The 13667-nt window shown below is 42.8% G+C and overlaps 1 protein-coding gene across 3 annotated transcripts in view; it reads right to left on the bottom strand.

The window, feature by feature from the left end:
- The window catches only part of ZZEF1 (zinc finger ZZ-type and EF-hand domain containing 1), a 113322-nt gene that overhangs the window by 17326 nt on the left and 82329 nt on the right, over positions 1–13667 (bottom strand). For all 3 annotated transcript variants that reach the window (XM_060080571.1, XM_060080572.1, XM_060080570.1), the window contains exons 37-42: positions 12713–12882; positions 8704–8854; positions 7153–7292; positions 6542–6819; positions 5288–5462; positions 4668–4800 (exon numbers count right to left, since the gene is read on the bottom strand). In XM_060080571.1, the coding sequence (XP_059936554.1) occupies positions 4668–4800; positions 5288–5462; positions 6542–6819; positions 7153–7292; positions 8704–8854; positions 12713–12882 (1047 nt within the window). The remainder of the gene's footprint in view (positions 1–4667; positions 4801–5287; positions 5463–6541; positions 6820–7152; positions 7293–8703; positions 8855–12712; positions 12883–13667) is intronic.

Here is a 13667-nt window from a genome sequence, read left to right as displayed (position 1 = left end):
TCTTACATTAAACAACCAGAACCCTGGAAAAATACATGAAACGATGGTTTGCAGACATTGGACAATAGGTAGTACAGGACGATGACCCCTGAAAGAAGGGACATAAACCAGGTGAGCCTTCCAATAGCCCTGGCTATCTGGAGACAATTTCCAGCCTGCACAGCATGGAGTGGAAATCCAAGTCCAGTTTTAATGAACTGAGGAGACAGAGGTCAGAGTTCAGGGAAGTCAAGGCAGCTAGAACTTATGGGACAGAATATCACAGAGAAGGGAGATGAACAGAGAGAGGGGTGTGTGGGAGACCCCTCTAGATATCTACAGAGGGTTCCTCATGAGTATTTGGCTGAATACTGATCTACACAAATGTGAGAGGAAACTACCTAGATAGGAAACTACCTAGTTCTAGGAAAGAACTGTCAAAAAGCAGTAGGCAGAAGAATTCTTGGAGCTCACAAAGAACTCTGAGAATATTCTGTCTTCTGACCAGTGAGAGTGGAAGTGTCCTAGTCGGGGGCAAAAAACTATTTGAAGACATAATGATCAAAAAAATCCCAAATTTGATGAAAACTATAAATCTATAGATTCAGGAGCTCTTTAAACCATCAAGCAGAAGAAACATAATGAAAATCATGCCAAGGCACATCATAATCAAAATGTTAAAAAGCAGTGATTAAGAGAAAAATCTTAAAAGCAGGCAGAGAAATGAGACACATTTTGAAGAGTAACAGAGAATGACAGCTGACTTCATGGCAGAAACTATGCAAACCAGAAGAAAAAAGATCAATATCTTTAAGGTGTGCAAAGAAAAATCTCTCAGCCTACAATTTTTACCTAGAAAAATTCACCTCAAAGATGAAGTCAAAGTAAACATTTCTTTGGTTTGGCAGGACGAACCAAAATAACGATTTTGTAGCAGCAGACCTGCACTACAAGAGATATTAAGGGAAGTTTTTCAGGAAAAAAAAAATGATACCAGGTACAAACTTGAACTTATACAAAGGAATGAAGAGCACCAGAAATGGTAAATATGTGGCTAAATATTAAAGCTATTGTTTTCTCATTTTAAGATCCCTTTTAAAGTATGTGACTTTTAAAGCAAAATAAATAATGTATTGTGAGGTTTCTATCATGTAAAAGTGAAATGTGACAACAACACTACAAAAGATGATGGAATAAAAATATAAAGCCTATGTTTCTTCACTATATGTGAAGTGGTAGATTGTTTGAAGACAGACCATGATGAATTAAAGGTGTATATTACAAACCCTAATGCAACCAGTAAGAAATTATTTGAAGGTAAACTACTGTAAACCCTAAAGCAACCACTAAAAAAATAAGATATACTTTAAAGCTAATAGTGGAGATAACATGGCATCATTAAAAAAAAAAAACTCAATCCAAAAGAAGTTAGAAAGAAAAAAGAACAAAGAACAGATGTGACAAACAAAAAACAAGCAAGAAGACAGTAGAGGGGCTTCCCTGGTGGTACAGTGGTTAAGAATCCGCCCGCCAATGCAGGGGACATGAGTTCAATCCCTGGCCCGGGAAGATCCGACATGCCGCAGAGCAACTAAGCCCCTGTGCCACAACTACTGAGCCTGCGCTCTAGAGCCTGCGTGCCACAGCTACTGAACCCCGTGCACCTAGAGCCCATGCTCTGCAACAAGAAAAGCCACGACAATGAGAAGCCCACACACCGCAACAAAGAGTAGCCCCCGCTCGCCACAACTAGAGAAAGCCTGTGCACAGCAACGGAGACCCAACACAGCCCAAAATGAAAACAAACAAACAAATAAATAAGAAGATAGTAGATTTGAACTCAATCATCCTGATAAGTGTACTGAATACAAATGGTCTAAACATCTCAATTAAAAGGCAGGTATTGGGGAGGGATAAATTAGGAGTTTGAGATTAACAAACATACACTACTATATATAAAACAGATAACCAACAAGGACCTACTGTATAGCACAAGAAACTATACTCAATATTTTGTAATAGCCTATAAAGGAAAAGAATCTGAAAAAAGAATATATATATTGAATCACTGTGCTGTAAACCTGAAACTAGCATGACACTGTAAATCAACTATACTTCCATTAAAAAAAACAACAACAAAAAAGGGCAGGTATTGTCAGACTGGATTAACAACGAAGACTCCACTATGTGCTATCTACACTTGAAATGTAAAGACACAGGGAGGTTAAAGCAAAAGAATAGAAAAAGATGCATCATGCAAATGTTAGTAACAACAACAACAAAAAAGCTAGAGAGGCTACCTAAATATTAAAGTAGATTTCAGAACATGGAATATTATTAGGGATATAAAGGAACGTTTCATAATGAAATGAGAAACAGACCATACACACAATTATAGCTGGATACCTCAACATTCCTTTCTCAGTAATTGTTAGAATAGACAAAAAAAATCAGTTAAGAGTACAGAAGACTTGAACAGCACTGTCAAATGACTTGATCTCAATGACATCTATAGGACACTCTACCAACAACACAGTATATGCATTTTTTTCAAGTGCACATGGAATCTTATTTGAAACAGACTAAATTTTTGGCCATAAAACAAATTGCAGTAATCTAATAGGACTGAAATAATTCATAGTATGTTCTCTGACCACAACTTGCAATCAATAACAGAAAGATATCTGGAATATCCCCAAATATTTGGAAATTAAACAAAATTTTAAATAATCACAGAAGAAAGAAAAAAAATCACAAGACGAATAGAAAATACTCTGACCTGAATGAAAATGATAACACAACATATCAAAAATTATGGATGTGGATAAAGCCACACCTAACAGGAAATTCACAGCATTAAAATGCTTCTATCGACAAAAAAAGAAAGGTCTCAAATCAGTGATTTAGACTTCCACTTTAAGAAACCAGAAAAAGAGGGCCTCCCTGGTGGCGCAGTGGTTAAGAGTCCGCCTGCCGATGCAGGGGATATGGGTTCGTGCCCCGGTCTGGGAGGATCCCATATGCCGCGGAGCGGCTGGGCCCGTGAGCCATGGCCACTGGGCCTGCGCATCCGGAGCCTGTGCTCCGCAACGGGAGAGGCCACAACAGTGAGAGGCCCGCATACAGCAAAAAGAAAAAAAAAAAAAAAGAAACCAGAAAAAGAAAAAAGAGCAAATTAAACTCAAAGCAAGAAGAAATAAGGAAATTAATAACGGAAAGATAGAAATCAATAAAAGAAAACAAATATAACAGAGAAAAATCAATGAAACCAAAAGCTGGTCCTTGGCAAAGATCCAATAAATTGATAAATCTCTGGCTAGTCTAGGAAACAAAAAAGAAAAGATACAAATTACCAAAACCAGGAATGAGAAGAGGCATCTGATACCCCATGTGAGGTTCAGAGAAATTAAAGATCTACATTTTATAAGACCCAAATTTATCCCATAAGTGAATGGAGAGATATACCATGCTCCCAAGTCAAAAGACTCAGTATTGGTAAGATGTCAGTTCTCCCCAAATGGATCTATAGATTCAATACAATGCCAATCAAAAGTCCAGCAGGGGGACTTCCCTGGTGGTCCAGTGGCTAAGCCTTCACGCTCCCAATGCAGGGGGCTCGGGTTCGATCCCTGGTCAGGGAACTAGATCCCACATGCATGCTGCAACTCAGAGTTCACATGTCCCAGTTCACAGCTGAAAGGACTCCACTTGTCACAACTAATGATCCCGAATGCCACAATGAAAGAACCCGAATGCCACAACTAAGACTCGGTGCAGCCAAAATAAAAATAAACAAATAAATATTAGTTAAAAAAAAAAGTCCAACAGGTTCTTTAATAGAAACTGACAAGCTGATTCTAAAGTTATACAGAAAGACAAAGGAACTAGACTAGCCAACAATTCTGAAGAATAACAAAGTTGGAGAACCTGATTTCAATACTCAGGAGAAATCTACAACAGTCAAGACGATGTGGTATTCGCGTAAGGACAGATATATAGATTAATGGAACGTAACAGAATCCACAAATAGACACAAACATACATGGGTCAATTAATTTTCACAAAGTTGCCAAGATAATTCAGTGAAGAAAGAATAGTCTGTTCAACAAATGGTCGTAGAACAATGGGATAGTCACATGCAAACAAACAAACAAATAAATAAACCTTGACTTTTACATTGCACAGTACACAAAAATAGCACAGACAGTGCCTAGTGCTGAAGCTGAATGATAAAGCAGATTATTTCAAGAGCAGACCTCAGCACATAATGATGTACCTTCACTGTTCTATTGATGAAACAAAATGGAAAGTGACATGAATGCCAATACAACTATGTGTAGTTATTTTACAGTCCTGTGGCCACCTGACTCCATCATATATTTAAATTACCCATTAGAAAACAAATGACACTGGCAAATGAAAAGAGTTAATGTTCAGAATCTAAACATCTAGCCAACTCGAAAACACAGAGCCATATACACAAAATAACAGTGTGGAAAGGGCCTTCAAAGTGATTCCAATTCAACCATATCACTTCAGAGACAAGCAAAAAGAAGTTCAGGGAGCTATAACTTGTTTTTTAAAAATTCACATGCAGGTGAAGAACCAAGATATCTTAACTGATTTTAGGGTACACAGAGATTAGAAAACTGTCTCTCATTCTCAGAAAAAATAATTATGCTTGGGACCTGTTTTCCTCTTCCGGGTTTTGACATTGACGATCACAGCCCTGTTCTTCTCAGTAAAGTGCTTCAAGATGGTCACATTATGTGGTTCGTTGGCATTATCCATATAAACACAGCGGGTCCCCGCGCAGAGGACCTAAACATGACACAGACAGGAAAGGCAACTCAGCAGCACATAGAGCACAGTGCCTTTTGCTTGTGCTGCTGACTTCAACAAGCACTCAAGGACAGGGTTCTTCCCATCTCTAAGTCCAGGGCCTGGCACAGGCCTGGCACAGAATTGGTTTAAGTGCTTGCTGGATAAAGTCATGTTTTCACAGTCCTCTTCGTCCCAACCAGTTGAGAGACGTGAAAAGTAGAAATGAGATCAAGATGAATGCCAAAGTGAACAACTGTATTTTGAAGTTCTTTGTAATTTAATATATTACAGTTACCTATTATTCAAAGCCAAGAAAATGAATCAAATGGCTAGACTGTTAAAAATGCAAGTTGAACAACCCATCCCATAATCTTGAAAATATACCAATACTGTAAAGGCAAATTATACAACTAAAGAAAAAAAAACTTCCAAAGATATACACTGTGCACATGATGAAGAGGAGGCCAGGCCTTCAGTGGCGTACCTGGGGGAAGCCGACCAGCACCAGCAGCGTGAAGATGTTGGTATGTTTCAACTGGAAAGGCAGCTGCTTGATGCAGTGGTCTGTGAAGGTGGCAATGACGTCACGCCACAGGGGGGCGCTGTTGAGTGACCGCAGGATCTCCGCCATGGAGCAGGCCCAGTCTAAGCCCACGCGGCTAGAAGGCAAGAGCTCCATTAGATGGCAGCGCAGAGGCTCCAAATTCAACTCATCAGGTCGCCACACTCTAAGGCAGACCCAGAAGCGTGCCAATGAGCCATTCATTATATTAATTTAAAAGCTACCAGAACGTTAGACAACTCTTTATCTGATCAGGAGCCTACTCCTCTATTCTTTCTTTACTTAAAGGTTTTCTTTAAATCATGAATACATTGTTGTGCTTTATCAAATGATTTTTCTTCACTGGTTGATATGATCATATTGTACTCCCTCACTTCCATTTTGGTTGTTGTTAATGTAGTGATTTTAAAACTGTAAACCCTCCTTGATTTCCTGGAATAAATGTAAAGTAGTCAAAAACAAAACAAACAAACAAAAAAACTACCAGAATGATGCTTTTCATATAATGATAAGTGTGTGTGAGGGGGGATATCAAGATTTGTTACTTATATACTCAAGTCTACAGCTATGCTTTTAAAAATCTCTATAAAAGGTCACGCACCATGTGCACTTGTGCACACTCACATTCACGCACAGAAAAAAACGCACAGGAAATATATACTAAAATAGCACCAAGGAGTTCCCTGGTGGCCTAGTGGTCAGGATTCTGGGCTTTCACTGCCATGGCCCGGGTTCAATCCCTGGTCAGGGAGCTGAGATCCTGCAAGCAGTGTGATGGCAGTGGGGAGAATAAAACAGCACCAGATGCATTGATGTGGTACAAGGCAAGGTGATTTTCCCCCCTCATTTTGGTTTTCCAAATTTGGTATTGTGATTATGTTACTTTTATATAATGAAAATAGATCTATTTTCTTCAACCCCAAAGCCTACACTTATTACTCTCAGGAAAGAACAAACCAGAATAATATCACCAGAGAGTGCCCAGACTGCACAGCTGTCTTAATGTGGGTTTTAAGTGCAGTTTTAATGTCGGTTGACAGTGTTGCTAATAAAACAAATTCCACTCTCACAAAAGAGCCCTAGACAAGAGCATGGAAGCACGCTGAAATTAATCAACAGTCAGATCACTGACCTAAAGAAATGAACACCAAGGTGGGGTAGAGTGAGGGTGGCTACCTGTCCAGACACACAGCTCCCAGGCTAAAGAGCAGGTGGGTGGTCTTCCAGCCATCTGGCACAATGGAACTGTCCCCGGCTGCAAACAGGTTGTGTTTGGCTGAGAGGACCTTGGTCACTGCGGCATCTACCTCCACTGGTGAAAGGCGGATGATTAACTGGCCGAGAAGACCCAGGGTGAGGTGATACGTTTCATTCAGGTGGCCTGCATTTGAGATGACGACCTGGAACATGAGTGGGAGCACGTGCTCCAGGTCTATCAGGGGGACTGTGGGATCCTGTCGAGAGAGGAGAAGAATCTGTTCAATACAAAAATCTATGTAACCACACCAACTGAACACTCCATCTCCTTCATATATTATTTATAACTGGCCTGGTGCCAAAGAAATTATGCAGTGTCTTTCACAAATGGCTTAGGGACAATCGACTGTGAAATAAACATTCTCAGGTATCATCTTACAATCCTACTTGTAATTTATAATCCTACCCCAGGGATACACAGATGACTGCAATTAACAGTTAATTTCAGTAAATGGCTTTCCAAAATTTTTTTCTATGCATAACACTACCCACCCCACCCTCCCTTTTTAAAATGCCAATTTGTCTCTTACCGAGTTTAAGGGAGGTAACATGGCTGCTAATAATCCCAAAATCCTCTTCTGGGAACACTCAGCAAACACCTGCTCAGGGCTTGGGGTAACTGCCTTTTCCTCGATGGGCTTCTGAGATGATGCTTCTGAATTTTCAGCATCTGAGTTGTAAAACACCAAGCTTTCAGATTTTGCCAGGTTCTATATGTGTATGAAGAGGCAAGTAAACCACTGCACTGTTCCTGTGCCACTACAGAATCTAGCTGGGACTTTAAAAACCTATTGCTGAACACGTCTTACTCAAGGAGGTCTGCCCTGATCACCCTGGTTTAAGGTGGAGCCTGCCCTCCGATCTCTCCCACGCCCTCTGCGCTCTCCATTCCCCTGCTCTTTTGTGCTCATGGCATTTAATTACCTTTTAACACACCATATTATTTGATATTGATTGTTTACCGTCTGGCTTCCCTTCTAGATTTTTGTTTTTTTCAGTGATGTATCACAAACACCTAGAAATGTTTCTGGAGCACAGCAGCTATTCAATAAATACTCGATGGATGAATAAACTGTATGTGAACCAGGATGCTGCTTCTCAGATGGAATCAGACCAGAGTGGATTTTGATGACCTGGATTGACATGGAGTCAAACTGTTTTCTGGACCTTAGAATTACAGGCCCTGCAGAGATAAGCATCAGCCCCATCTAAGAGCTGGTCCCACGATGGGGCAGGATGCCGGCGCTCACCCCTGCCTGTCACGGAGCGGCCGCGTGGGGAGGATCCCGCCTCCCCGAGCTGCCCTGAGGACAGGGCTGACGTTCGCTGCCGCGCTCCTTCTGCCCACAGCGCCCCCACTCCTGGCTCCTCAGTTGCCCTGAAACAGCCCTGACCTTGCGCTGACATCCCCAGCAGGTGTCCGAGGGCCTCCACAGCAGAGTGCACGGTCCCTCTCCACTTCCACGTTCCAGCGCTCCACTCCCTCCCTACACACCTGCCCCCCAAGGGACTGCCTGGATTCTCTGGGGGTTCCCACTCTGGGGCCTTTGCTCATGTAGTTCCTTCTGCCCTGAATGCCCTTCCCCCCAGTAGATCTCAGGACACTGAAGGTCCCATGCAGGCCTTATTTACAAGGGCTTTACACTGACACAACCTGTTCCAGCTATACACCCATCACCGCTAACACCCACTTGGGCCTCTCTCCTGGACAGAATCACATCCCAGCTCAAATCAGTTACACACACCTGTGTCTTAAACCCTCCCAGACTGTCAGCACTGTGAGGGCAGGAGCTATGTGTCTATTTGTCTGACTTGGTCCCTGTTTCATGCCCAGGGCCTAGCACAGTGCTTGGCACATAGAAGGCACTCAGTAAATTAGGGAATAAACAAGGTAGGAAAGCAGGCAAGATGAAGAAAAGATGACTTTCAAAGTGTTATCAGTACCATCTGATGCAGAACTGAGAAACCATGCACCCTTGGGTGCTAGCCAATTTTAAATTGTGTGCAAGGAACAAGTCAGGGACGGGTATGCGTGCATTTTAAGATGAAAGAGATCAAGGTAACTGTCAAAGAGTCTTTACCTGGAAGTTCTGTAGGTGCACAGGCGTCTGCAGGCGAGTCTGAAATCTGCGTCCGGCAGGAAGGACCCTTCAGTAATGATGCACCTTCCCCCGCCTTGCTCCTCCGCTTGCAGTCTAAAGGTCTGACTTCCTTAGGGGCATCCCTCTTCCCCTAAAAACAAAGCGGTGAGTGTAAAAGAATTAAGGTTTCTTTCTTATAAAAGTTTACTTGTTAATATAATACAACTTTTAAAAAAACTAGCCAGTCTTCACAAACAAAAATACTTTTGAATTAGAGAATGCCCCACGTTTCTGATGATAAATCTGTACTCTAATTAAGACAGTAATCACTGCATCACATCCCCCCAACACCTTCCAAATGCCGCTCTGTCAGCGCCTGCAGTCACATAAGCAATGGCTCTGGTACAAACCGCTAACACATTCTATTTATCTTCCAGAAGCCAGGTATGGACAGTTCTTCTCTTGGGGAAAAAGAAAAAAACAAAGGTGTGGATTTCCTTCTAGCACAGTAAGCTGACTTTACACCTTTGAAAATTCCATTTTGGCAGAGAGACTTATAAAGGGGGCCCTTATTGGAGCTGGGAGGGTTTTCTGGGCTCAGGAGTCTGGCAGTGAGCTGCCCACACTGGCAGGGTGACGGTCCTTGACCTGAATTTCCTTAGGAGTCACTCAGAGTCACCCCAGAAATCACCTGCACTCCCTGGGCCCTCAGGGTACTTTTCTTTGCTGTCACACAGGCTTGTATGTGGAAACCAGGCCAGGCAGGAATTCTGTGCATGGTGGAGGCACCCTAGCTCCAAGGAGTCTGCGAAGGCAGGACACTTTGGAGCCAAAGATGGAGCGTTGTCCAACACTAAACACTCATGAGAAGATCCTGACATCTCCCAGCGGCAGCTGACTTATCCTCCCCTCTCCAGATACTGTAAGCTCAACATCAATCCTATCCTCAACACCCCCCTAAGAAGGAAGTGGTTATAAGATTGTCCAAGAGATTTGCCCGATGCACACCATGGAACCAAGACACAGAATGGAACTTGAATCTAAGCTTGAAACTGATCACAGCACCAGTTCTGTTTGACCACAGGATGACTGGAGGTTTCTGAGCTTTGTGGTAACCCTGCATCGAGCAAGTCCATCAGAGACATTTTTACAACAATATACTTTTTAAATTAAGGCATTCTCTGTATTGCCCAAGATGCAGAAGAAGAAATGGAAATGGAAGAGAAAATGTGGGTGCTTGAAGAGTGGACTGGAAACTGGAGTACCATTTACTTGGCTGCCAACAATGAAAACATGGGAAGTGAAAATGGACCACTAAGGATGAACTTCTGCTTACTAATGAGTATCCAATGGTGACACTGGAGTCACCTTTTATCGAAGGGTTAATTGTACATGTCAAAGCTTCAGCTTCCTTGCCCAAAAAACCCGTGGCTATCTGGTTCAGCAAGCTCTACTCAGGGAAGGACTATTTATACACACTTCCTGATTGCAGGAAGGTATGTATTATTTTTCTAGTCAACGTAAGCGAGGATGGCTTCATGACTTCCCTGACGATGGCCCTTGCCATCTGAGCCCTGAAGACTATGAGGTTTTCAAAGAAAAGACAAAGAAAATGGCTGTTCAAGTCAAAAATATCATTAAAGTCAGTGACACAGATACCTGCCCCCGTGACACAAATTAGCAACTCCTCCCCCCGTCTTCATGTCACTGTCGGTTTTTCCCTATGTTAAGTCAGCTAACTGCTTTCTGCATTTGGAAGATAACACATCTATATCATGAATCGACACATTATCAGCTTCATCCACATGAAGACAAATGTGCCTTTACTTTCCACTGTGTTCCCTACCTTCTCTCTCCCCTATGAAGCTGAGATCCATAGACCTGACCATTTTTCCCAGCTCTGTTCCTGACTTGTTTCTTGATCTTGGACTTCTCAATCTCTACGTAAGTTTAAATACAGTTATTTAATAGAAAAAAAAATATTGTCCAAAAAGGGGACCGAGACTGGGAGAGCTACCTGCCTTGTTAAAAATGTACCCTCTGAAAAGATCTCCAACACCATACTCTCTGTACTATGTGGCCCTTTGTGGAAACAATATAATTCCAAAGTTCTGGCTAATAATGTTAGTCTTGATCTTCTTTCATGTTATCACAGGACTCCAAAGAGCCACTGCAGTTGCACCACATGGCACTCAAGAGTGTCTCATTACTGGCCAGAGGCCGTTGTAGACAGATGATGTCTCTGGCTGAGACTGCTTTCTCAGTTGTTTAAAACAAAAAGTATCTCTAGACATTAGAGGGAAGGAGGGACAATACCCTTAATACAGCCTAGGATTGGCTAGAAACGCATAGAAGTTCAAAAACAAGTGATTTGTACTCAGGGCCCAAATAGGATATGGTTCTTAGGGCCATTGTAGTGGGGACATTTGGGTTCTGTTGTGGGCACAGTGTTGGAAACTGCAATTTGCTAGAGAGAAGACTAAGAGCCAGAGGCAGGGTACCCTGGGTACACCTAGCTGCTGATGGGAAGAGGACCCAAAGGTAGGGACACTTCAGGAATAAAAATAAGGCCCTAGGAGATCCTTAGAAAAAGGCCGATTCCAGTCCCTAGGCAGGGAAAGCCTAAGATAAGCCTGAAACATCTTTTTGTATCAAAAATTAAGAAAGTGCTCAGGCTTCCCTGGTGGCGCAGTGGTTGGGAGTCCGCCTGCCGATGCAGGGGACACGGGTTCGTGCCCCCGTCCGGGAAGATCCCACATGCCGCAGAGCGGCTGGGCCTGTGAGCCATGGCCACTGAGCCTGTACGTCTGGAGCCTGTGCTCCGCAACGGGAGAGGCCACAACAATGAGAGGTCCGTGCACCGCAAAAAAACAAAAACAAAAACAAACAGGCTTGAAGGTTATTATGTCACTTGCCCTGCGCTGGCTCTCTGGCGGAATGAAGCTAATAGAATTTTCAAGTTTTTGCCAGCCATCTTTGCTTTTGCCTTCCTCTAAATGACAACAGGATCCCAGTGAGCTATAACCACCAAATGGGGATCCTCCACAACAGAGACAGAGGACAGAAACAGCAGCAGCTCTTGAGGCAAAGCCAGGGGCATTTACAGCATCACCTCAAGCTTTGGAGGCAGCATTGTGGAAGCTCTGCTTGCTCTTCCACAGAACAATCTCAATGTCACTGTCACAGGTTCCACCTGGATCCAGGAAGGCTTTCCTTCTACTTACACAAGCATAGGTAAACTACTCTAAACTACATACGTAAACTACTTGGTAAGTAGTAAGCAATTAGTATCACCTATTTGTTGGCTGAATATAAAAATAGTTTCACATATATAGTGCTCACCATAGGTCAGGAACCAATCTCTGTAGGTGCATAATCTTGTTCAATTCTTATAAAAACCACAGGAGGCAGGAAACAGGAATAATTAACACTGACAGGGAACTTACTATGAACACTGCTTTTCTTAAAAAATGTTTACTTATTTATCTATTTATTTATTTGGTTGTGTCGGGTCTTAGTTGTGGCATGCATGATCTTCGTTGCTGCGTGAGGAAATCTTTGTTCCAGCATGCAGGCTCTTCACTGTGGCATGCGGGCTCTTCAGCTGTGGCATGTGGGATCTTAGTTGCAGCATGCGGGATCTAGCTCCCCGACCAGGGATCGAACCCAGGCCCCCTGCACTGGGAGCACGGAGTCTTAACCACTGGACCATCAGGGAAGTTCCTGAACACTGTTTTAAGCACTTTATAGACATTAATTCAATGTATGTAATGCGTGTAAATCCTCACAACAATCCTAAGGAATAGGTATTATCATTATTATCCTTCCATTTTCACCGATGAGAAAACCAAAGCAAAGAGATTCTGGTGATGTGCCCAAGGTCTGACAGAGGATCTGCACCCAGGCAATCTGGATCACAAGCCTATACCGTTAACCTCTGTGTTCCAGCCCCTCGTGTGAAAGCTCTGAGCTCACCTGTGATTCTGCCCAGGGAAGGATTGTTACTTACACTGCGGTGCACAGATGGGCCTGCATCGGCTGGCTCCACAGCAGCCTGGATGGCTTTTTTCTCTGGCTGCTCCTCTGATGTTTGGGTGGGCACAGTGACTGGTGGGGCCTGCTTTTCTGAAGTAGAGTCACCATCTGGCAATATGCCAAGAAGAGCTAGAGCTTTAAGACCTTCATGGGAAGCAAATAAGAGAATGGTTAAAAGTTTTATAATAAGGATTATTCCCTGCAAATGCCACAAATCACTTTGCTACTATATGGAAATACATGGCTGAGTTCTCCACAAACTGAACCAAACAGTACTCAATCCAACCTTCCACCCTCCCACCCCGCCTCCCGCCATGGCTGTCCAAATCTACTCAGCTCCTGATTTCAGACACCGAAAGTTTCGATAGTGAGGGATACTTGTACTTTATTAACAACAGAGGACAAAAGATACAATAGGATTGTCTGTTTAGAAAATCACAAACATTAAAATTTTGTAGTAGCCCCACACAGCCAGACTTCTAAATTTCCACTGGCAAATAGATAACGAAATAGCTCTGAAGTACTGGTATTACCCACATGCTACTTCATCCAAGTCTGATTTCCCTCATGTTTATAAGAATGGGGAGTTAGTCCATTATTCTGAAAGGAATTTAAATTACTCAGAAGTTGAACATTCACATTATTTTTCTCCTTGGCACCCCTCAGTAGATTCAAAGTCATCTAGATATTTTATTGGTCAAACTTTTTTTTTTTTAATGTTTATTTATTTACTTATTTGGCTGCGCTGGGCCTTAGTTGCGGCATGCAGGATCTTCACTGCGGTGTGCAGGATCTTTAGTTGCAGCATGCAGGATCTTTAGTTGTGGCATGCGGGCTCTTAGTTGTGGCATGTGGGCTCTTAGTTGTGGCATGTGGGACCTAGTTCCCTGACCAGGGATCGAACCTGGGCCCCCTGCTTTGGGAGTGCG

Source organism: Mesoplodon densirostris, chromosome 18 (assembly GCF_025265405.1).
Source record: "Mesoplodon densirostris isolate mMesDen1 chromosome 18, mMesDen1 primary haplotype, whole genome shotgun sequence".
Taxonomy (NCBI): domain Eukaryota; kingdom Metazoa; phylum Chordata; class Mammalia; order Artiodactyla; family Ziphiidae; genus Mesoplodon; species Mesoplodon densirostris.
This window is presented reverse-complemented; position numbering and strand designations above follow the sequence as displayed.